The 26,238-nt window shown below is 31.0% G+C and overlaps 1 protein-coding gene and 1 long non-coding RNA gene across 3 annotated transcripts in view; one reads left to right on the top strand and one right to left on the bottom strand.

The window, feature by feature from the left end:
- LOC148601337 (pleckstrin homology domain-containing family G member 5-like) overlaps positions 1–18,696 on the bottom strand; it is a 117,940-nt gene extending 99,244 nt beyond the window's left edge. Inside the window, exon 1 of one of the 2 annotated variants that reach the window (XM_088555335.1) lies at positions 16,101–18,696. In XM_088555335.1, coding sequence (XP_088411461.1) covers positions 16,101–16,284 — 184 coding nt within the window. In that variant the 5' untranslated portion in view covers positions 16,285–18,696. Of the gene's footprint in view, positions 1–388; positions 1,308–16,100 lie in introns of those variants that run through there. The other variant, XM_088555336.1, reaches the window with a different exon arrangement.
- Positions 414–16,134, top strand: LOC148601338 (uncharacterized). The gene is made up of 3 exons (XR_015917135.1): positions 414–490; positions 12,048–12,203; positions 15,998–16,134. It is a non-coding gene; the product is annotated as an uncharacterized LOC148601338 (long non-coding RNA).
- Positions 18,697–26,238: the final 7,542 nt, after the last annotated feature.

Raw genomic sequence — 26,238 nt, 5'->3', positions numbered from 1 at the left:
TTGTGTCCCTTACCCTAGGTCTACCTCCTTAAGTGAACATCAGAAGTTGTGAAACTACAATAATACCCTGAAAATACCAAGGTCATACTAACAAAATTTTCTGTTTGTCATAGCATGAGTGCCCAAAGAAAAACTTTTCAGTGGATGGTTCTGATGGGTCAGTCAGGCGAAGACAAACAAACTAATTTTAATATTAGCCCGATGAAGAATATGTATGTTCAGAAATAAATATATACAATATTGACTAGAAAATAAATATTACTGAGTAAGCTAACCACAAACTTCACATTCATACTAGAAAGCACATAGAAAATCAATTTCTAGGGAATATGAAAAATATGAACCTTGTTTTGTACTTGTTGGAAACAAAATTTACAATGACATTTACCTTCATCATTACTGTTATTGTTTAGGTCAAGGTCACAATCCTGTACAACAATCTGGAGAGGTCCGTCCCATTTTGGAGTTTCCGGCGTTTGTGGACTGTCAGGTTTGTACCACAATACTAATGGGTCTGAGAAAAACATTGTTTTAAGCCAATTTCTGACTATTCCATGAAATAAATTTAATTTCCTTCTTCTTATAAAAAAACGTAATTTCCTTAAAGCGACACTTGTACAAGGCTTGGTATTAGTCTGTCCTAGCTAACCTCAATACGTAGAAAATATCTGTTATCATATATTTTGACACCTTATAAAGGCCTAGAGCAACTTGGTAGTTAATTTTTCACAAAATCTTTCATATGTACTATAATTAAAACCTCATATCTTGCGTAGTTTTCTGCATTACATCACTTATGTCTATCACATTGTTGCCAGTAACCTATGAACAGGTTCAAACTTTGGCTACTTGAACTTTTGCCTCTTACAATCTGAAAATTAGCACCAATTTTTCAACATGTGTAGCGCTTTAAAATTTCACCATGACTACTAGCAGTATATAGCACGGTACATAGCACTTTGCCTGCAGAATAAAAGCAACACTGATTTTCTATATCATTTTACAGCTTAAAACTTCCAATAAAAATGATCAAGTTGAATAATAACTTAGGGTGTCTCTACAAGACCTTCATATCCATAATTAAAGGCAAAGCCAATCCTCACTGAGCAAAAAGAGATAAAATTTTATAATCCTGAGCTTCAATCGTATGTATACTCTGTTACTGATAAAATCCAACTTGTTAAATCATGAAACTTCTCAAATCAGCTTTTGTTTGACAAAACTTCATAAAAACCACAAGTGTCTATCTTTAAAAGGAAGTCATCTGCTTTTAAAATGACTTCTTTTCAAATAACATGCCTCACAATAGAAATACTATCCTTTTCTGAACACTGTGAATTAAAGATACATACAAAAATCAGGTGTTTCCCCTATTATCAGTGTTTACAGTAATTTGACCTTTCCTTTAAGGTGACTTCCATCATAATACAATTTATGCAAATTTATGCAAATGAGTTTATATCATAATATCGAAAAAAATCAAGCTTCAATTGAATCCATCACAATCCATTATAATTGATTAATGTCCAATCACTGCGTATCAAAGTCTTCAAATATTTGTCATATTTCTACCCAATTTTCTTGCCAAGTACTTCTAGTTAACATTAATGAATCTCATTGATCAATATAATCCCCAAATTCCAAATTCTCTAAAAGTTTGAGATTTTTCCACACAAGTATTTCTTACAGTTCAAGTGCAGCTTTTAACATCTTTCCAGTTGAGTAACACTTCATAAAAGAGATCTATCAATTCAGTCTTAAAATGCATACATAATTTTCAATCTGTCATCCATTAAAGGCAACGAAAACCATAAAACTTGACTACAATCAACAAAATCTTAGACTTCATTCTATTCATTACTTAACTACAGGCAAGGCACATTTACAGTTTGATCAGCTCTAACACACTCACTCTTAAATAGTTTACCAGCACTATATCAACTGTCCATAAATGGTCCAATGTTGAAGGTCTATATTGAAAGAGTTCAATGCTCAGCCCTTCCAACGATTACTGAAAAATGCCTGATCATTGCTTTCTTGCTGCTTGAAGTAGAACACAACTATGTGTTTTACAATTCTAAAATTCTGATACTATCCTAGTCTTGTATCTCCATTCAAAATTACTGATACATCTCAGCTGAATTGTTTAATTCAATTTCTTTCTGAAAACATACACACCAGGGTAACAACCCTTGAATTGACACCTTCAATCCAGAAGAGTCCTAATACCTCACAGGGAATGTTTTGGAATTGTTCACATATCCCCAAATTCCTGCTAAACTTTAAAGAACCTATATCATTATATTATTGTCAGATTAGTGACTGACCGTAAGTCCTATTGTCGCCAGTCCTAATGACACAAAATATATTTAGATTTGGATAACAGTTTGGTCCAATAATCCAAGTTTTCTTTACAACCACCTTTGGAGCAATTATAATCACATGTGACAAACAACGAATAGGAAAGCTCACTTTTAAAAATAATTAGTTCTTTCAGGTAATTCAACTAAACAAATAACTTAAAAATTTAACTGAAGATTATGAAGTTTGTTTATCAAAGTTTAATCAAATCATTTAAATAAAATGGAATTACATCAATTAATTTCATCTCAATCAGGTGATTTATCTTAATGAATAGGAATAGGGAACTGACCTTTTGACAAAACATGTGATTACTGGACCAAATTTAAACAATATGATTCAGCAAAAAAAAACAATTAAAGAACACAAGAAAATCAGCAAGCTTGCCAAAATATATCCTTCAAAATTTGTTTACAGCTAAAACTGTTGATTTTTTTTCACAGGGTTTAAGGACTTTGAAAGTATGTTTTTAGTATCATAAAAAAAACCTCCATATCTATCTACATGTATACATCATGGCTATGGCTATTTACATGTAGTTCCCTTCATCATATTTTGTCAGTAAGTTTTCACAGTTCAGAATTCAAAATCTTTTCTAATCCAGTTGTGATAAACTCTTTAAATATGAAGTCCATTGAAGAAAAAAATAATGAAACTTCTCACATCCAAACGTTGAATGCAAAATTGGATTCCTCTGCACTAAAACTTTTACTTGTACTCCTACTGATGATAAACAACACAGAGACTAAAGTTTTGAAGAACAATCTTTTAAACGAATACAATGTATGTTTGTTATAACTAAGGCATAAAACACTAAAATAATATTTTACAACCAGATATATACAGCAAAATGACTGTTTCAATATTATCAGAACTGGTTTATGGAGTCCACTGTCTGAGGATAATGTATGACAATAAAGGACAAAAATAATCATCCAAAGATAAGTTATTACTATGTAATAATTCTATAACCAGTGAATTACTCCATCGTCTTGTCTCCTTCAAAAGGAATGAAATAATTCTCTAATTTACAGATGTAGATATCAGGTGTAATAATTCAAATTTTTTTCAATTAAATAGTTCAATATTGTCTTAATATCTTTAAAATCCTTTTCAAAAACCATTTAAGTTTAAACTCACGACAGCTGGAGTTGAAACTTAGATGGACATCCTGAAAAAAAAGTTATACCACAGCAAGCTAACACCTGAAATTGTAACTTATTGCATGTTGTACAGATCTGACTTCAGCTTACAAGGTATCAAATACTGGATCCAAATCAACAATGTAAATCTACCAGTCAGACTAATAATCATGCAAACAATAGAATATATATACCCCTACCATTTCATAATATTTTAGTAGAATAATTCCTAGCATTTAATTTTGCAAAGACTAATCGTGTCAAATACAACAAAAGATATTTCTAAAGTATTTATAAAATGTTCTTTTTATGATAGAATTTTAAAAAAAATTGTAAGGGTATTTAAGTTGGAATGGGATAACAAAAAACTTTGAAAAATTAATGTAACGAAAACCTTTCTATTAGAAAAAAGATGAAAGATTTAAATAAATACAAGAACAAGAGGCTGAAAAATTTGATCCTTGGGAACTCTTGTAGGCCTTACAATAAGAATCATTTCAGCAATATTAAGTTTCATTCTATATATCATTGTTTTTCAAGATATTGGCTGAAAACTGTAAAAAAAAAAAAAAGAAGTCATTTTGTCAGCTCTCAAGGGCAATAACTCTTACATGGAGTCATCTGACAACTTTGATCCCTTGGAAACTTTTGTAGGCATTATAATAAGGATCATTTCAGCAATTGAAAGATATTGGCTAAACCTAAGAGTTTTGGAGATATATGCAAAAAACTACTGTCTGACCCCTATATTTTATTTTTAGTAATGGCAACCCTAAAAAAGAAAAATACCAACTATCATTGAATTCTGTATAGTAGTTTCTGAGGAGAAGATTTTTTTAAAGTAATAACATCGAAGACAGCAAGAAACGTCCAAAATGGGCAATAACTCCAACATGGGTCAACAGATTTTCACAAAATTTTGGCCACAGATAGATCTCATCATGCTGAATACTTTTACCCTAAAAATCCAAACGGTCATTTTGTGCAGGAGGAACAATCATCTAAAGTTTCATCCAAATCCATTCAGTAGTTTCAGAGGAGAAGATGTTTGAAGCAATTGTTAACGAGGATAACAACAGATGCCAAATGATGGCAATGGCACACGACCAGGTGAGCTAAAAAAGGAAATGATATAAATTTGATAAATAACATTTTATTACATTTGTATCCTTACCTAATTCTTATTTAGGCTTACACTTATCAAACTTCTGAAACTTTATCTCTGCCATCCTTGCTGATATTTTACTTCCAATTTAAACCTGTTAAATTATTCAAATTTCAAATCAAAGTGGCTTAAATCATTGAAAATCAGGTTACTTATTGCTATTCCTTTCTGGTTCAAATATTTTATTGTATTTTAATGCCCCCCTTTGTAGGGAATTAAAGTAGAGTGTATTTTATTACTTCTAAATTCGGTGTGGCTAATTAATCCAAATTTTTCCCAGTTGCAACATCATGATTCTGTGAAATGGTATGGCAAAATGTATTTTAAAAATAGATTTAATGATAAACCTATTAAATTTATAGCCATTCTATTCCCAAGGGATTTTATCATTATCTCAATAAAAGTATAAGTCTTTTTTGTATGTGAACTCCATATAAATGGAGTGCAACACCCTTATATAATCATATTTACTGCTTCTAATAAATTTCAAGTTTAGGTTCAATAAACTTTATTATTACTTTAAAAACATTTAGTTGATTGCTATTAGTCTTAACACCCTAACTCTGGAATTTATTTTATAAATCAAAGTTATAAAAGTTGACATTTGTTGTACTTTCAAAGTTGACACCTACTCGAATCTCTCTGTTTTTGAAAATGGTTGTTTGGTTAGTTCTGGCAAATTTTCTATATTGTGTACTTCTTCTCTATTTCATTTTTAACTTAGTTGTCATATCCAGAGAATGAATTGTGAAAAAGATGCATCTTATTAAATCATATTAAGAAGGGTGTACAGGCAAAAACCAGGAAGTGGGAAGCACATGACAAATTTTGTTTTCAAAATATTATCACCCATTTCATATCACAAATACATCCTTTCTCAAAGTTGGAAGTTTGTTTTGGATTAACTGCAACAATGAAAGAGAAATAAACTACATAGATAGCATTGAAATTCATGGAAAAAAGGGAAATAATCCTTTAATTTGAGCAAAATTTGGTTGCTTTGTTAGGGAACCTGAAAATCATTTTCTGAGCTATCCATTGTCAATTAAAAAAAAACTTTATTCTTTTTGACATACATATTGTATATACATTATATTGGAACAAAAAATTCAGTGGGACCAAATTTACCCTGTGCCACTCATATCATTAGATCTGCCGGATTTTTACATGGACTGTCTCTTAATAATACAAAACTACACAACTTTCTGAATATTTTGCAATGTTTAACATAAAAAAACAATCAATTCTATAAATTCTATAAAAGAGGCCTTGGTCACAACCTTCCCCCTTCCAAGGTTGTCATCTTTTCACTATATCATTCAAACTGTGGTTTTTAAAATACAAGTCCATCTAGGAATGAGGCACAGAGTGCATAGTTTTGTCAACTTTCTAAATGGTGTTTAAGCATTCCGTTAGTGATTTGCATACCAACATGAAGTATAAAAAGGTTGGGGAAGGGAGAGAAAAATGACTGGTAACAATGATCTATGGTGGAGTAAAAAATTGGCTTGGAATATTTTCTGATAGTGACAGAATACAACTATTAAACTCTTAGCTGAATACAAAGTACTCATCCTTAAGAAAAATCTAAAGATATCCAATGTGAACTTAATATTAGTGCACATGCCTGCCATTTATATACACTTTTGGTATCTTTTTCTTTGTATACAATTTTTGGCCATACCCAGTTCAATTTGGCCATACTCAATCAATCAAATAAACTCAGCAGGAAGGAAATCATTACCATATTTCACCACTAGCACTTAAAATATTTTAGCAGCTCAAGAAACAAGTGTCTTTAGATCTATGGACTATTCATAATAATGCCTAAAAATTCTAATATTCCTCCCTGTAAAAATCTAGCACTCCTGTTTTATTTTGATTTAAGCCTAACCTTTAACTCTAATTACCCCTTTCTCATCTCAAGGTGAAAAATTCAAAACTTTTGAAATTGACTTTTAAAACCTACGTCTCAAAATTGTCAATATTTGACAGAATCTTTTGAACAACAATTTACAAACTACTAATCTTTATCAAAACCTTGCAATATTTGTCTTGTTTTGTAAAGAGTAATTTCTAAACAGGGGATAGAAACTCCGGTTGTTTTGGACTTACGTGATTGACAGGTCTTTATAACACCTTTTGATAAGTCGGTAATTATACACCTGTAGGTTTACAATGTAAATGAAGATTCGTGACTTTCTAGTGAAAATAGGAAACAAATGGTAAGTAGAAAAATGATAAAAAGATAAAAATTTGTAATATATATGGATGGAGCAACCAAAACATTTAAGACATCTAAGATTAAAATCTAATTTTTAATGCTGAATATCAAGGAAAATATTTTTAAAAAATCTAAATAGCTGCTAACATTCAAAACTCATTGTTTAAGCTACATAAACAGATTACTAAAAAATTGCACTTTCTGAAGAAGAAAAAAATATATCAGTACACAAATAGATTATAGGTATTTGACAAATCATTTGAATCATTAAAGAGCTACATGTATGAAAGGCAGGTGGGGCTTGTATGTCTGCAAAACTCCCTTGAAAATTCACTAAATATGAATACTTTTCTCCAAACAAGGTGTAAACATGAAATTCAGTTAAACATACCCAAACTCATAGATGTTAACTGTTAGAAACTCAGAAGATCTCCCTCTTAAAATTTTACGAGAGGGAGATTTGACTTAGCATCATTTCATGATATATTTTAGCTGTCACACTTTTTGTAATAAAACAACACTAGAATTTGTGATAGTTTATTTTTATACACTACAACATTAGATTGAAATTAAAAAAAAAACAAAACTGTTATTTTGGTCCAAACTAAGATATGTTACTTCTAAGCTTCACATGAAAACTGATTTATTCAGTGGGTCATAGTTTTCCTTTCCTCGTTTGTCTACCCTGGAATTGACTTTTTATGAGCAACTCGGCGGGTGTTTCTAGAAAAGCAGAGGACGCTTACCCTACCAGTGCACCTGGTCCATGCTCCCAGTTTTTAGTGGAGTCCGAGTTGCTCATTTACTTTTGTTACTTTGTATGTATGATTTTAGTTACTTTATGTTCTTTGTTGTGCATGTCTGTTTTCCATGTCTGGTCTTTGTCCCTGGATTACATTCTTTTGATTACTGCTATAACCTTGGTTCCCTTGATTACTCCTTCATGACCTCTCTTTTTCTCCCTGTCACTTTGACTGATGAATTATGGAAATTTTGAAAATTCAGAAATGTGGGAGATGTAAAACTCCTGCAGGGAGGTGGCCAAGGTAGTGGGATATTATAGAATTTATGATGAAATATTGGGAGGGTGGGAGAGTAAATACCTATGCCGTAACTCTTTATTAGAACTACTGAAAAAATTCCATGTAAAATAGTAAATACATAGTAGCTGTGATGATGACACAAAAATACTAAATATAAAATAATTTTGGTATCAGAATCTGAGAAATATGTTAAAAAAGTGAACAGATGTACAGACAAAGTTGTTTTTAATATAACTATATTATAATAAGAATTTCAAATGCAACCTAAAATAAACACTATGCCATATACAACATGTCATTAAGTGGAATCCTTGACATCTATTTACTTTATACATCTTAGTTTTTCTCATGTTTTATCTTTAAATGCCATTAAAATTCATTGCTTCACATGCATGTAATATATACATTGTAATAGTTGACCCATACTCATCTTGTTGTCATCAATATTTTCAATGTAAGTCTGTTCATGATTTCCTTGCAGTGATTTCGATATTTAATGACCTTTTATTCCATAAATCTCTGTGCTTTCGGTGGAGACTTGTCGTTACAGCATTATAATGTATTACTCAGTTCATTTTGTATTCATCAATGAACATGCATGCATGTATGCAGCACATGTACATGTATTGGTAATGTAAAACTATACCTGGCTAAATAATTCCATAAGAAAATGACTGATAAATTAAATCCATAAAGTATGGAGAGAAACATTCTGATCATTGCTTTGAAAATAATGCTTTGAATGGCAAAAATAGTATTTAAAACTTCAAAATTCCTATATAAATTTGAGGCAGTAAGTTTTTCTTAACAAAATGGGGATTCAAGTTAAAATATGATTATGCAGGTAAACCCCTCTTATTTACTGAGGAAACTTCAGATCTACATTGAACATTTATTACATTCTGCTTCAAAATCAAATGGAATAAGCCAAAATGGTTTCAATCAATATGCAACTAGCAAAATTTATCATAGAAAATTAATTATCTATGTTGACAATCTTTTACATTCTATTATTTTATGAAATCATACAAATAAATAGAAATCTTTTTTAGCATTTGTGGATACAAGTATAATTACTAAGTTTAATTTGCAAATTTTATTTAAACAATAACTGACATTTAAAAGACTTGTCCAATAGTTTAAAAAAAAGGGTGACCTTAATTTATAGTATACTGTTATTAAATGGGTTGGATGCAATAGACCAGAATATTTGTCCTGAGGTACTGAGAATGATCAAGTGTTCTACTGCACGAGCCCAACGGCTGTTTTATTACCTAGTTTGTCTATGAGATATAATAAAGAATGGAAATAGAGAATATGTCAAAGAGACAACCATTCGACCAGGAATAGGAAATTGACCGCTCCATGTTTACGAATTGGCAGATGAGAGTCATATCTACGTTTTTACACACAAGTTTTTTGTGTGTAAATTCCAATTCAATGAAGCGCTTAAAAAAAGTTCAACCAATCAAAAGGCTTTGATAAAGGTCATTATGGGGTCAGTGCAATAGACTCCTCAAGGAGACTATTGCACCGTGCAATAGTACATCGACAGTGCAATAGATCGCCCTGTCCTGAATAAATTTTGAAAATAGAGAAAAATATGTGTATATTTAATAAACAAGATAAAACCTTATAATTAGGTAATAATTCAAAATCAATAATCTTTAAAATACATGAATAAAAATGTAAATATACAAATTTCTACAAATTACAGGAGTCTACAGACAAAAAGCTGTTAATTCCTATTCCATGTTTTAGGTAGCCTCCTTTTCATAGTTTTATGATGTATTACCTTATCATATATTCATCACTGTACATGTATTGTGTAACATATTAGTGGTTAACCCAAACTTTCTAACTTAACATACGTGCACTTAGTTTGGATTTCTACATGTAAGGAAATCAATTCTAAAAAAGTATTTGTTCAATAATAAACTGTTGTTCTAAGAATACCACAAAACTTCACTAGTTCCTATTATAAGTTGTCACAGCCAAATATCTTTAATTTCATCCATATTTTGTGTAAGAGTAATCAAGGGAACCAAAGGTTCTAGCGGGAATCAAAAGAAAGTAATCCAGGGACGACCAAACATGGAAAACAGACATACACAACAAACTCTATCAACCACAATTATATAATAATGCTTTTATTAAATATCAACTGAATGATTCTTCAAGTACCTACATCTATTCTAGATATGTCATATTATGTGGTTTCTTTAGTTTCTGAAAGAATGTAGACAATGAGGAAGTTATAGAAGATCTAAAGACTATTGTTTGTTTAGTACATTGTGCTTCCCTTAGACCAAGGTTCAGTTTCATATATGAAACAATCTCAATTTGAGATTTTTTTAATGAAATAGGGCCCTGACATCACATGTTTAGAATTCTTTTTCTTAAATGCAAAAAAAAAAGATTATTTATGACAATTTATTACACAAATAAAACATCAATGTTAATGTCTAATTGCCATATATCCACGAATTCATATTTCCATAAATAAAGAAACCTTGAAATAACCTCAAAGACTTCAAAATGTTTGTATCAGTATATTATCCAATACATTTGCTGTTTAATATACTAAAAGTACTCCTGATTAACTGTCAACTTATTGGGACAGTAAGCAAAACAGAATCATCTCCCTTTGCATAAATTCTTGGCAAGTAAGAAATTACCTATATGCCAGTTTAATACCATCCATCATTTTCCATTTGGAGCATGAAAATGATTCATCTTATCATGCTGAGAATTGCACAAATTCCTTTAATAATAAAAAAAGGAGAATTTTTTCTCCAAATAGAATTGCTAGTGGGCATGATGTTGCATATGTAAAAATATACTGATATAAAAGACCTCCAACCTACTTTCATATGATTGATTTACTTTTAAGTATGGAGTTACTAAATATGTCATGCTAACCTGATCCATAAACTGATATTTTAAACTTTAAGAATCAAGACAAAGAAAGCAAGGGTCAACCTTCAAATAGATTTACATGCACAGGGGAATACAATATTCTGTAATGGGTGGAGGCTTTAATGTTCCTTATGTATTCCTATTCATTACTTTTAAATTGTAAGACATCACAACTGTTAATGCTTATGGCGTCATTGCCTGTTGATAACCAATCTAACTTACAACACAGAAATTATTTGTAAACTTTTATAGCCTAAACAGGGTAAATCCTATATTTCAAATGAAAAATTTACACAGTTTTGCAATCCAAAAAAGGAAAAAAAACTTATATAGCCCACTGTTTCAATAGAGCTTCTGATGAGAAGGTAAACTATCAAAATGATGCTACATGTACATGTTTTTGTATACCCAAATCTTTAATTTACTGATGCAGTTTCAAATGTTACTCCGTTTTTTTTATTGGAGTCTATAATGCTGGTGCTTTAGTTTTTTGTGGGCTGAAGTATTTTCCTTATCTACAGTTTATATATATAGTTGTACATAATTCTGTATTCTACAATGTGTTAAATAATATAGATTGCCTCTATTTCCTAGCTGTTTCCGTATTTTGTTTTAATGTCTCATACTTATTCTTCTATTCTGATGCTTTTTTAAAATTTTTTTTGCCAATATCTGTTTATAACAATGACTAAATGATTTTTTAAATTACAAGATTTAAACTTTTGTCTGCCAGAAATCAGTTCAAATATAACCAGAATGGATATGCTGATGCCAAACTACTCCACCACCAGCTGTAATCTTTCTTGTTCAGTAGTAAGAAACATCACAACAGGGCTGGAGTAGTTGGGCTTCAGGTACAAGAACACAATTAATTCCCCTTGGTTTTCGTATAGTTCCAACTTTGGTAGTAGGTACCTTCCACATTTTTTCATATTTTTACTGGAAATTTATTTGCTGAAGTTTTGCCTGTAATTGATAAAAAATAGGTTAAAATTACATGGGATTTTTTTCATTAATCAATTCTGACTAAAAGTTGTAACTTGGTTCAGTGGAAGAAGGTTAAAATTTAGGACTTTTAACTCCGTTCATTTGTCATGTTTACCCCATCTCCGGGTCATATGTATTAATTTCAGAAAATGATGGTAAAATTTTCTACAATTTATATATACAATCCTGTTTGTACATATCTTTAGGCCAGAGAAGTTTGATTCAGTTCTGCCAGTGGAATTTTTTAATCTGCTCAAATGTGTATTGCATTTGAAAATTAATTGTTTTCTGGTGCCTTCAACAAGAAAAGATAGAAGCAAGTGGAGATAGTGTATCCAGACCTTATGTGACAGTGAGGATAGGTAAGGAGAGGTGATGATATGGTGAATATATCAAAGAAAAAATAACCCAATTAGGATGAAAAATGTCAGCTCAAGGTCAAATATATACTAAGTAATTTCATTAATAGTCCAAAGCAGGCAAATCTGACAACATTTTGATATCTTCCAGTTTAATTATATCACAATGTTGAAGAAGATTCACTACAAAGGCAAAATATTTTCACATTTTTTTTTTCAAATGTAAAGCTCAACTCAAATACATTTCCAGTGAACAATTATAACATGCCCCCTGGTAATTCTACTGTTGATTTTCCAGCTGTATACTAAATTAGTGAAAGCGCTAAAATACAAAATATATCTTTTTAAGTTCATAATTTGACATAACTGCATTTTCCCCGAACCCGGAAGAAACAATCAAATGGCTTAAACCAAAATATTCCAACAGACATTGTCACTATGATGTTCAGTCTTATACAACATGGTTGTAAAAACATTTTACAAGGTGAAAACTCATACAAAAACTCCTACATTAAACATGTAAGTTGATGCTCGTGGACCAGTTGCACCGGTAGGGTAAGCGTCCTCTGCTTTTCTAGAAACACCCACCGAGTTGCTCATAAAACGTCAAGTCTGGGGTAGACAAACGAGGAAAGGAAAACTATGACCCGTTGAATAAATCAGTTTTCATGTGAAGCTTACAAAAACTTGAACATTAAACATGTAAGTTGACGCTCGGTACACACGATATTATCAATACTAGTTGATTGTATTGTATAACAGAAAACAATAGGTGGAGCCACTGATCCTTAAAACCAACTATTATATCATTGTCTCATTAGATTTTCTATTTTTTCTCCTTTCTTTTCCTTTATTATTGATTGTACAAACAATCAGGGTTCAAATTAGTGGGTTGAGGTCTGAGATCTGGGACCTACAGTTTCTGAATTTTCTATGGTCCAGGACCTTTAACTGTATTAAATGATGTTTCATTGAGGACTTTCGGTCTTCCTCAAATGGACCATTGATTTATAACTTGGTATAGTCCAGACCTTCCAGTCTTGGAAATAAATTTTGACCTCTGAACAGTGTTAGAAACTAATTAGAATATCAGCTGGAATAAACTGGATCTTTTATACTTGCTTTCAAATCAAAAATCAATCCACAAAGCTGATCAAATTTTTACTCTTTTTAATCCATAATAACACATAAACACAAAGTGCTTTCAACAGAACAAAAAAACAGGCCTTATAAAATGATGGTAAATTCTATGATTTAATTTGGTTATGCCATAACTCAGTGGACAGCTTATTCTAACTCTACAGAAGTTATCAATTTTCATCAATTAAGTAGGATCATACCATTCTTATTATAATTGTAATGTTAACATGCATGAAAAACTTTGTTTTTCTACACAATGCTTAATTTCTTCAACAAAACATATGTCCAGTTATCATAGGTACTACAGTATTTTATCACAGCTTATAAGCATTGTTCATTACATACTAATTTACAAAAAAAACTATTTTCATGAAAAACAATGAAATTTTACATATAGAACTACCACAGTCAGTGTATCTTGATCATCACACATCCTACCTTTAAGTGAAGAAATTCCAAATGACTAGAATGTAGCAGTAAAATATTGGTTCTAGCCGCCAATAATAACCCCCAAAAATCAGTTAACTATAAATTAAGGTACGGATCAGGTAAAAACCCATTTGGTAAAACAATGTCGCCACTTTCATGCATGAATTGTTCTGTACTGATTAGATCTCCTTACAACTCTAAATTACAAAAATAAAACAATATTACATGCTTAGATTATTTATGGGATAAAAATTCAGCACTGAATAAATATTGCTTATTTTTCTCATTTCTGCAAAGTGAGACGACCATGAAATATCATACAAGTGTGTAATTTCAACTGACAATGTAAGACAAAAATATATACATGTATTAAATTCAGGTATTGTTTTTTAACCATTTATCTGAAGGACCAAATAATTATATATTATAGCATACAACAAAATCTGCCAACCCTGAATTAGCCCTATTCTTCATGAATAACTATTTCACCACTTTTCGGCCTTTTACTCAATCAGTGGAAATTAATATGTTTTACTTGTAGCAAAAATGTAACTGAGCTGCAATATTGCAAAAAAAGAAAATTTGTATCATCTAAAAATTTCAATGTTCTCATAGCTATAGTCTAAATTAATCTTCCATAATTGTAGTGTATGTTGGGGTGGAGTGTGGGAAAGTGAAGTGGGCTGTCCAGTCTTTGATTGTCAGAAAGAGTAATCAAGGGAACCAAAAAGAATGTAATCCAGCGACAAAGACTAGACATGGAAAACAGACACACACAATAAAGAACATAAAGTAACTAAAATAATACATACAGAGTAACAAAAGTAAATGAGCAACTCTGACTCCACTAAAAACTGGGAGCATGGACCAGGGGCACCAGTAGGGTAAGCAAAGGTTGTAATGCTGAATGATTGAAATAATTGATATTAAGTGGGTTTCGGCTGACTTCACAGTTATTACAATGGTGGATAAAACATACTACAGCTGAACTGAAATGGATATCCTGACTTTAAAAGGCTTGAACAAGGTTTTTATGATCTGTCTTATCAATTAATGTCATATAAAAATCCATTATTATTGGAAATTTTAATGGATATCAAATGTATAATAAAATCTAATGATTATCAGAAAATAAAAATCAATAATTACTTTTTTATTAATAATTATGCAAAAATTTCATCTATGCAATTAGCCTAAATTGGAAATTTATAGACCTATAACGGGTCTAAAGAGTTCATAAAAAGTTCGGATATAACTTTAAACAACTACACAGTTAAGATTTCCTTTTATATAATTTACTTTGTCTTTGGTGTTTATACCTGCATGCCTTTCTATGGTTAAATTATGTTAATAGGTAAATGAACTTTAAACATTGATAAAAACAAAAAATGAATTCCTTGGACATTTATTATCTTGTACTGGTTCCGTTCACCTGCGACAGATTATTTGCAGACATCTTGCAAAAAGTGCCACTTTTGTCAGTTTGGTTGACAAAATTTGTTCAGAATGGAAGAAAATAACCAAGTTATATGCAACAAATTATGAATTAAGTACCAGTCCATATAAAATTCAGATAATATCCATATTAAAGTGATTCGTGGTGAAGAAAAACCCCCCGAACGAACAATGCTTTTTCAATTTACATATGCTGTATTTTTATGTACCAGTTTTCTTTTCCATATTCAGATCTGCACTTTTGAGAAAATCATACATTTTTCTCCTACTAATATCAACCAAATTAAACAAAATCAAGAACAATAACTCTTGCAAAGTGCTAATTTCATGTACAATATATATAAATTTTATCTCAAAAGCCCAACATCCGAATGAAAAACTAAGACATACTTGGTCTGTAACTTAATCTAAATAAGAAATAAACGGGGATTTGGTGGGTTTTTGACATGCATGAATCACCTCCTGTCTGTTTTTATAAAGACTGGTACTTAAATATCTAAAATGTTCCACACACCAAAAGTTCTTATTTACTCAACAATATAATTCACAATTTTCCAAACATCTTTATTATAAGAAAGTATGGATAAACTCTCTTGGTGCTAGTTAAAATTAAACATGACTAATATGGAAGTAAACCAAATAAATACAGATTCAAGTAAGTAGATTTTAAAAATTAGAAATGTCAATAACAGAACTGTCCTCTTTCCAAGAATGGAAGACTTGAAGGTCTGAAGTCAAAACCTAGCTAATTAAATTATCCTTCTACTTTAAAGGTAACATTTTGGAGTAGAGGGCCAAAGTAGTTGAGCCTCGAATGCTGGAAGCTGTAAAAGAAATCTAGACATCTATTAATTTAGAAATCTATGAACAGCCTACCTTGACCCAATAGTTTAAGGTTAGGATGAGAGTGTGATAGACGTCCTCTACGTAATGCAGCCCTGGGTCCATGGAAAGGTCTACGGACAAATGGACTGTCAGGAACTTTGTTTGAACTCTGTGATCCAACACACCACAGTGAGACATTCCCACGAGAGGATACAGGATTGTATATAGTCCTCATAGCTAGGTTTGGTTATTAAGAAACGGATATATCCTTATGTCATAAATGGTACTTAACAACTGACAGTCTTTACGCAAGTTGTGATTTACACAAATGATCCAATATGTACTATAAAAGTTAAAATTAGTATCTATGCTACAAACTCTCTTCTAAAACAATTTCTATTTGATGACTAATACATTCAGCTTTCAAATTACATTAAAGTACAAAATCAGCATCCAGAATTAGTATCCAAATCTGAAAATTCACCATCAATGAAGAATTCCTTTTGATTAAACTTTCCAACTGTATTTCATTACACCAACACATTACATAATTTTTCCATTGACTTTTCTCACAAATTTTCTAAAATTTAAACACTTCCAATCTGTTCATTGATTAGCAGCGATTGGAAAAGACCATAAAATCATGACTTATCTTCAACTAAATATTGGTCTAAATCAATGGTCACTTCAAACCATGGATTCTGAAACTTGGGATTTACTTTCCAGTCATAAAAGTTATCTAAACAAGTCCTCATGTCAACTCCGCAAATTCAGAATTTCAAAGTGGCAATTATGAAGGTAAAGTTGCCATTGCCATTTCTAAGGACTACAGAATGGTCAGATTTCTTTTTATCCCAACTATACACTCCAGAATATGTAATTTATTGCCAAATATGGTAATAGAAGTTCAATTCCATGAATCTGTATCCTTCACTAAGCGCACAATAATAGCAGCTACAAACTGGTCAAGAATGTAACTACTGTACATGTATATAGAAATTCAGATCCTTGAAATATCTTTGTCATAAATGTATAAAATTTCTGAGTATAAACAAATAGATAGATAATCACAACATGTAGATATACGAAGGTCCACTTGAGTTAGATAAACGATCATTAGGACCACGGACACATTGACAATACATCTCAATCAACAATGACTACGTTTAAAACATTAATATCTCACAGTATTAACACATGACATGGTTCCATTTTGTCCTTACTTCCTAAATATATTGATTCTAATTTTACAACACTACAAGAGGGATGTGTTGATTAAACTGACCACATGCCTCTATCAACAACAGCTATATAATATACAGTATCAAATTGACCATAATTAGAATTATAAGTGTTGGTCAAATGATGGATATTTTTTGTCAGTTTTCCCTTCATTTATGGCTAATTTTAGCCAGTACAAGTTCTGCTCAGGCATAGATCACAAGTAACTAATTTGTCAGGTACTAGAGTACCAAGAATATATAGCTAGTTTTGTTTGCACTTATATTGATGGTTAATTTAAGCAGCATATAAATGGCAAAAGTAATGTTCACATAAAGCTCTAAGGCTTTGAAGCAGCCAGGTAATAAATAAAAACAGGTATATTTCCCTAGTATTTAACAAAGTGGACTAATTGGTCCTTTATAAATATAGCTTTGACATGTTTTTCCGTAAACTGTTTCCAATTTGGTCACTGCTAAGGATATGCTTATTTGTACGTTAAACAGCTTTCTGTGTTAACAAATACATCTTATGTCTTTCCCAGACCTGGTAAGAATTATTCACATAATAATTGGCCTTCTAAATAAACAGCATGTTTTTATACTTGGCGAAAACAAAGTGTTTGCTTATCATTGTACATCAATATTTACCAAATTTATACTGTGAAACACTTCCCTTACTCATGCTAAGCATCAAAATTAGAATATTGGAGTATGTCATTGATGTCCTTTGTAATATTTTCTATTTCTTTTGTTCTCGCAGCCTCATTTTCACAAAGTTGAGATGTCCCACAATAAACATCACTTAAAGAGATAAAAAATTGTTTTTCTTTATGTTTTTTTGTAACAGGATAAATCTAGGAACTATCCAGATACCGAATATATGTTTCCATCATGAACAAATATTGGAAATCAGCATTCCATTAGTAATCACACGTCATACCGATATGTCATAATTCCAGAAGTAACGTCTGTAGGTGAAATGATGGAGTCAGCTGATTCATACAAATTTTCTAAGAAAAAGATAATTGAATTCAAATCTTCAAATCCAATCACCACTCTCATCCACTACATCTCCAATTACAGAAATCCTTGGAAAGATTCCTTGATCAGTATGTATTACACTTTAACAATGATCTATTGAGTAATCAACTTCTCTATAAACGGTACCAGGTGTAGCATAATCAATCCCAAGATGAATCCATTTATAGATGAAGTCAATTATTTATGTAAAAATTTCCAATTTTCTGTGTAATTTCATTTAAATGCAGTGTCATCATGCAACAGGAAATCAGCCACACCACAACAGTCTCCTAAAGTCATTATGATTACTATCACATTGTCATATTTTCCATGAAAGATTCACAATGTGTATAACCTGGATATGCACCTTCTTCCCATAATTCAGGAGAAGTAAAAGTTAATGTTGAGAGTACACAGTACGAAACTAAATCAATCAATCAAAGAAATATCATAAACATTCTACACAAATCACTAAAATGTATCATACTAAAGTATACAAAGCTCAATATGTTGATTTTATGATTTTCTAATTGAAAAGTCAACAGTGTGGGAAGGACAATATCACATTGTGTTGAAGATAAATTATAAAAGTACACAATACGCCCTTCAGTTCAATCCACATATAAAAATTCAATCTGAATTTCGGATCAATCTGATAACATCATACATTATTCCATCACAACAAATTCATGTGTTAATCCAATAGTCTGTAATACTGAGCTACTCAATTGGCTATCCTGAGAGTTGAGTATCTGTCAGTCTGTCTTCAATACAATTATTTCACACTTCCACTTAGCCACCACACCTTGTTGAACTTTTTTTAAGGTTTATCATTATAATGAAAGGCCATATTCACTTCTACTTTACAAAAAGAATAATTCAGATGTTTAATCTTGTCTTTCTATAAATTGAACCTCATAACTTTTTTTTTCACAAAGAATACAATGTATATTATAATTAAATCCAAACCAAATCCATATTTAACAATGGGAACGTTGCGAGTCCTTCATCAAGTCCTTACATAGAGAAAATGAAGACATTACAATTTATTACCAACTTTTCTCATAACAAACCTTCTAGTGATAATAAACTACTCTTCTGATCATATAAATGTCGTTCTAGGGTGAAAATGTACAGGTCAGATCAAACAACATCATTGGGAAATGGTCCACAAAACATGAATGTCCAATGTACATAAACCAAATCAGCCACATTCAATAACTATATTGTGACAAAAATAAAGATGTCCTCTATAATAATTTAATTGGTTACATCAAATAACTGTATAAAGATGTTGTCACCAAAATAAATATGTCCATGGAAAAATAAAATGGTCACACCAACAACTTAAAAACTTGTCATAGATCTGATTTTTCATCATCTATTAAAATAACATTGGTACCACTTGGTATATGAGAAATAACATCATAATTTAATAAATATAGTACATTAATAAGATATCCATATTGATATTTATTAGATTTAAAATTTTAATTTGTTTAACTGATAACTTAATCCATTAACCAAACTTTTAATTTTTCAATATATCATAAATCCAATTTAAATCCCTTATCATATTCTGATAGAGTTATCAGTAACACTGTTATCTTATATGTCACATGCAAGTTACAGTATTTACATTGTAAATTATTTGTGCTAAAATCAATTTCCTCCAATACATGGTATCAACATAAATAATATGACTTTTATATAGTGAATTCTTTGCACATTTGTTTAGTTTCCTGCAAAATCACCTCCAAGAGTGAATTCTTCAAGTATCATAGAATACTGCAAAAAATATTTATACATGTACCATGCTTCCAAAAAAGCAAAATGTCATAAAACTCTACCAAAAATCCTCTTTAAAGGCATTGTATAACTCTTGTATTGTATCACGGATTGTAAAGGAACTAAATAATAATTCAAATTGAAGTTTTTTCTTCAAATTTTTGCAAAAAACCAATATATTGAATACACTAAATTATAAATCAAAACCCTCCAATGTTGGAATACAAGACATTACAATACAACTGAAGTGTTCTATAAAGTCTACATGCAACTCACTGAACTTTAAAACATATATGTACGATTATACTCAGATATCTTTCATTGTACATGTATAATCTTCCATGTTGACACTTTCCAAAAGTTCCTTCACTGAAGAAAAATCTTTTATTTCTGAACATTTCTAGTGTTTTTTTAAGCTAATATAAATTCTTGTGAAAAAAGAAAGTCTTTTCCTAAGTTCCTGAAATACTCCAATTAGGTATTTCTCACACCATCTTACAAAATGAACACCTTATTCTGAGTAGTGACTAAAGGTATGCAAGTTGTTTATACTTCTGTCAACTACCAGTACATGTATATCCATATTTCAACAACAGAACATTTCCAAGATTGTCATGAAAAACAAAAACAATTCCTATGAAGTTACAGTACAAGGATTATCACAGCCTTGGAAGTGTTCTATTTAAGTCTACAGTACTCCTTTGAATAATGTACATTGATTTCCACCTTATATTGACTACATTGGTTTTCTGGATTAAAATCATTGAGACAAGAAAAATGACATCTAACACCTTTCATTTCTACTTCACAAGCCCATCAAAGGAAAATCTCAACAAAAAGGACATTTCCTTTTCAAACAATATGTTAACTATGACAAGCATGAAACAACATCATTTCACGGAATAACACACACACATATCAGGGACTACTTACAGTTTCTTGTCAAAGTACGATGTAAAAATATCTCAAGAATGTTTGGATTTCATTTTTATTTTTTGTTGATCAGGAACAGTTCGTAGAAAGATGAAATAGAAAGCCAAACATAGAGAGTAACCTTTCAAACCCTAGCGTTAACTAAAATGATCAACAATAGACAGCCTATATTCCTTTATGGTCAAAAATGTTTTTTCTACTGTAATCTGCCCATGCCATTAAATAGGCCACGACTTACTTTAAATGTTGCTATTAGTCTTATAAGAAAAATATTCCATTTAGGCCAGTTGAGCTAAAAACTCCAAAAACTTTATTTTTTGCCTTTCCATGCCAATAACTCTAACAAGGAGTCATTCCACAACTTTGACCCAATGTAAACTTTTGCACAGTGCTTCAAGCTGAAGAAAAGAGACACATTTATTTCCAATATCTCTTGTAGTTTTTGCAATATATGAAGAAATTCATGACAACATCTGTGGTTTAAAAAATCGCAAAGGCAGCAATGTTTTACACTAGATCTAAATATTCAATAAAGTTCTATAAAGTTGATACCCTAAGGATGCTGATGACCAAGTCTGTTTATAATCTATTGGATGGTTTCAGCGCAGATTTTTCAAGGGAAGTCAATAACAGATGATAGATGATGATGGATGCCAAGTGATGACAAAAGTTCACATGACCTTTAAGGCTGGGTGAGCTACAAAGGTAAAAACAATGGAAAGCATTCTTTCGGTAGCTACAGAATCCTTTCAAATGGTACATTATACTACAATACTGTGGTATTGTGGATATATAAGTTGTGCAAAACCACTAATAGACCATTCAGTGATATCAAGCCATGTAATGGTAAAAAAGGGGGGTGGCAAAATGTTCAAAATGGCTTAACTTTAAAACCACATTTTAGATTTTGATGAAAATTGAACATAACCTGTATTGTATATTAATAAATAAGTGTGCAAAGTTTTTAAAAATAATTAATCCATTATCATCAGAAACCATCAGGGGACAAACAGATGAACTGAAACCCAACTTTTTGGAGGATTTCATATAACATTTGGCCACTTTATGTGGCTGGGTATGAAAGGGACAACAATTTGATTGAAAGCAATTTTTAAGTAGTTATAAAAATGAAATATTCATAAGCATGTAAAATGCCCTGTAAAGTTTACAATTACTAACAGACAGACAAATAACAGAAAGCTCATTTCCAGGACTAATAAAAGTCCAACACTCAAAACTTTCAAACCTATAAATTTTTATCAACATATTTGTTAAATATGAACATGATTTTTGTTTTCCTCAACAACTTCAAAGGAGGGGTGCCCATATCTCCCACCTCATCTGTTATTAATTCATCTGTTACTTAATAAAGAACTAGAAATCATAGAAATCTACCTCTGTGGGTCCCACAGTGGCTATTAAGTCATATACATGTGTATATGAATTTGATTCAGATGATCAATCCACATGCCAAATATCAAAAGACAAAAAAGTTACAGCCTAGACAAGAGTTTGTCAACAAAAGACTAGAATTTGACCTTGAGGTCAAATTTCAAGGTCATAGGCCAATATTCATGGCACACAACACATCATCTTAAGTGATCTACCGACATGCAAAATATAAAAAGCCCTCATTAAAAGACAAAAAAGTTACAGACCGGACACAAGTTTGTCATTGACTAACAGGACTTGGACTTTGAGGTCAAAATTCAAGGTCATAGGCCACTATCCATGGTACACAACACATCATCTTTAGGTGATCTACCCACATGCAAAATATCAAAAGCCTACATTGAAAGAAAAAAGCTACAGCCTGGACACAATTTGTAATGGACGGACAGTGATCTGATAGTGACAACTGCCACTTTTAGTGGTGGGGCCCAAATTAAATAACTTTGGCTATGAACAATAGATAGGTTTTTACTAATCATATCACTTCAAGGTCAACTTATAATTATTTTACAGAACATTTTCCAAATTGAGTAGCATGTCTCCCTTTTGAGAGAACAACAAAACTAAATCTATAAACCTTTCAATATAAAGACAAAACATATACAAAATATCCATTAACATGACAATTAATTACACTTAGACGATACTATATATACATTGTACCTGACAATGACTACTTTATATTACTTTACTTATGCAGCTCAAAGTCTGATCTTAATTAAACTCTATAACTTGATATGGAACATTAGGAAAGGTGCTAGAGAGAATTTGAACTAATATTCACAAATCCTTTGCATTTTAAATTTTTGAAAATGTACTAATGTTGTCAAAGGTTCCTTTTTTTTTGTGCAGCTGAAGCAAAAAGTAAGGTTTGAATGCCTCATTCTGCAAAATTTAGTCATGATATTGTTGTCTAATATATCTTTTTTTTTTTTATTAGAGTATGTAACCAACTTTTCTTAATGAAATACTGAAAGAAGCAATTTTCAAGTTATTATGAAAGTTTGAAAATGTACAAGTCACCCAGGGGATAAGGGGTTGGGATAATAGAGGTCCTGCATTATATGTTTGTCATAAAAGGACCACCATGAAAAACATATGACCGGTGCACCTGGTCCATGCTCCCAAAAACAAGAACTTTATCTTCTAAAATTTATCATTGATTTCCAAGGGTTTTTTCTTCTTTTAAAAAAATTCTTACCTTTTGAATTCTTTGTCTTGTCCAAAAAAGAATAGCTTCTCTTCTTCAAAAACATATTCAACGTAGGTCACGAATGTCACATATTACAAATTAAAAATGTTAAATCCTTACAAAATAAGAAATCTTTTCTCATACATATGATTCTTATTGGAATTTCATTTTTAAAAAACATAAAATACAATCCAGTCCAAAAGAGGTTTCACCATCATAAAATCAAGGTCTATCATAGTCCACATTATACTATGTAATAATCTTCATAATTCAAAATTAAATCAGTTCAAATGAATTTTATTTTATTTCAACATATCTTATTTTTCAATAAGCATCTTATGTATGCAAAAATGCTATTCATAACTTTTCTATAAGCTTTATTATGTGAACTTTACAATACAAAGCCATCCTAGTGGGTAATGTCATCTTTCGCCTGATTTGATCTCCGTTCACACTGTTCGATGAAATTGGATTTTGCACATTTAAAGGATATTATCACTGTCGGGAAATGGTTCCTAATTTCTCTTCAGCTATATTATACCTATTGTATTCATTTATGTGTCAACTAGAAACAGCTATTTACTTTGATAAGTTGATATTTTCTGTTCAATATTTCTATGAAAAGAACTTTTTTACAAATTGGATCATCACAGTCGGTACCAAAATCTTCACCTGCTACATGTAATATCATGAATGATTAATTTCAATACTTTTTTCACTACATGTACATATCTTATTGAATTCTGCTCAATCTTCACTAGTGAGCAACAGGAAAATCGTTTATGGTTCAACTGTTTCTAAAAATGATGGACACTGGACTGGCATTACACTGTTGTAAACATATTACTTTTAGTGATCACTTAATTTTATGTACTAAAAAAAATTTTCAACAGTTCCAAAAAAAAAAAAAGCTAGAAATACTGTGAGCAAATTCAGAAAAGAATACCGCTACTTAAACGAGACTTTGACCATGTTAAACCTTTATATTTGATATTCTCATCTTGCAGTCACCATTTTCCTTCATGCAAATGATCCATTACTTTCATATAAAATTTCAACAAAATCTGTGATGTAGAAATTACACGATATAGGGTTGTGGTCTCTTCTACATATTTATTACGTCCATTCATTTTATTTTTTAAAGTATTTGAAACATGTGCTTAACTGCATTGAAAACAAGAGTCTGAATATGATGACTTGATTTGAATATGAGATACAGTGCCTTATATACTACAACAAAGCCATGAATTTATGTGTGCTCTCAAGAAACTATTTGTGGGTACAAAATTATAGCCTTAGGCCTAAAAAAAATTCTATGTATCTGGTAACTCAACCAACCCAATTTCTGACTGCCCAAAATAATTTTTTATGGTGTCAAAAGAAAACAAAAACCAAAAAAAATACAGATTTTTGGCATTTCCGTCATCATTTTTTTACTAGAATCGTCTTGCTCTCCGATGTCGAGGTTCAACTTTCATTTAAAAAAAAACAAAAAAAAAACACAAGTTCAGTATTCAGCATTGTTATAGTAGAGGCATCAAAACCAGTAGGTTTCGATGTCTTGCAAATCTATAAATTCCCCCTCCAAATAAAAACCCCTACCTATAGACCCTAATTTTGAAGGAGATGTTATCGGAAACACAGAACCTTTTTATGGCCTTATAAAATGTACTTTGATTAAATCAGGTGCTTAAAAATTCAATTCAGTCTGATATGTGAAGAGAGACAACTCAGACCATAAATGACCTACATTATATATACATCAATAAATACATGTCCTATAAATTATAGAAGTCGCTAAAACATTAAAAATCAAACACTGTTGAGAGTGCAAGACACAGAAATCTCAGACACTATAAATATATGTACCCATGGGTACGGTACCTGAACCGATCCGTGCAACGAAAATTGCGATCAGTCATTGATCACCGAACAGTTTCCGGTCGGTCATCGATCCGTCAAATGGATCCATTTAACTGGTGATCCCATCATGTGACCACAGAGCGGTCAATGTATTTGACGGTTTTTGTTGTTTTCTTTGTCAATTTTACACATATTTATATAATGTAATATATTCAAACATCAATTTATACTTTTATTTTACATTGCTTCTATTCAAAACGGATCCTACGTCATTTTACATAACAAAACTGTGATCAGATCGGTCACCAGTCATCGATCCTTCAGCAATCAATCCGTCAACGGTCATCAATCCCTCAAATAGTTGCAAAGATCAGTTCAAGGACTGTACCTGCGATTTTCATGCAGTGTTTGATTCTTTTTCTCACAATATAAATCAAATTAATTTGTAATTAGTAGCAAATGCCAGGAGTTTGATCTCACCCATAGGTTAGATCTGAAAATCTCACATTTCAAAAAAATTTAAATGCAGATCAATGCTATAAAATTCACAGCAACATAACTCAAATGTTGTTAACCATTTTTATGGTAAAATACAGTACAATATTATACAATGGATTACTTTGGATGCAGTTAACATCAGTATTAATCAAAGGTTATTATCTAAAATAATAACCCGGGTGATTAGAAATGTAGATCTCAATGGTTGATTAATCATGAT

This window comes from Perna viridis, chromosome 12 (assembly GCF_037379345.1).
Source record: "Perna viridis isolate PV_CMFRI_1.1 ecotype Kerala chromosome 12, ASM3737934v1, whole genome shotgun sequence".
Taxonomy (NCBI): domain Eukaryota; kingdom Metazoa; phylum Mollusca; class Bivalvia; order Mytilida; family Mytilidae; genus Perna; species Perna viridis.
Note: the sequence above shows the minus strand (reverse complement) of the source record. Positions and strands in the feature narration are given on the sequence as shown.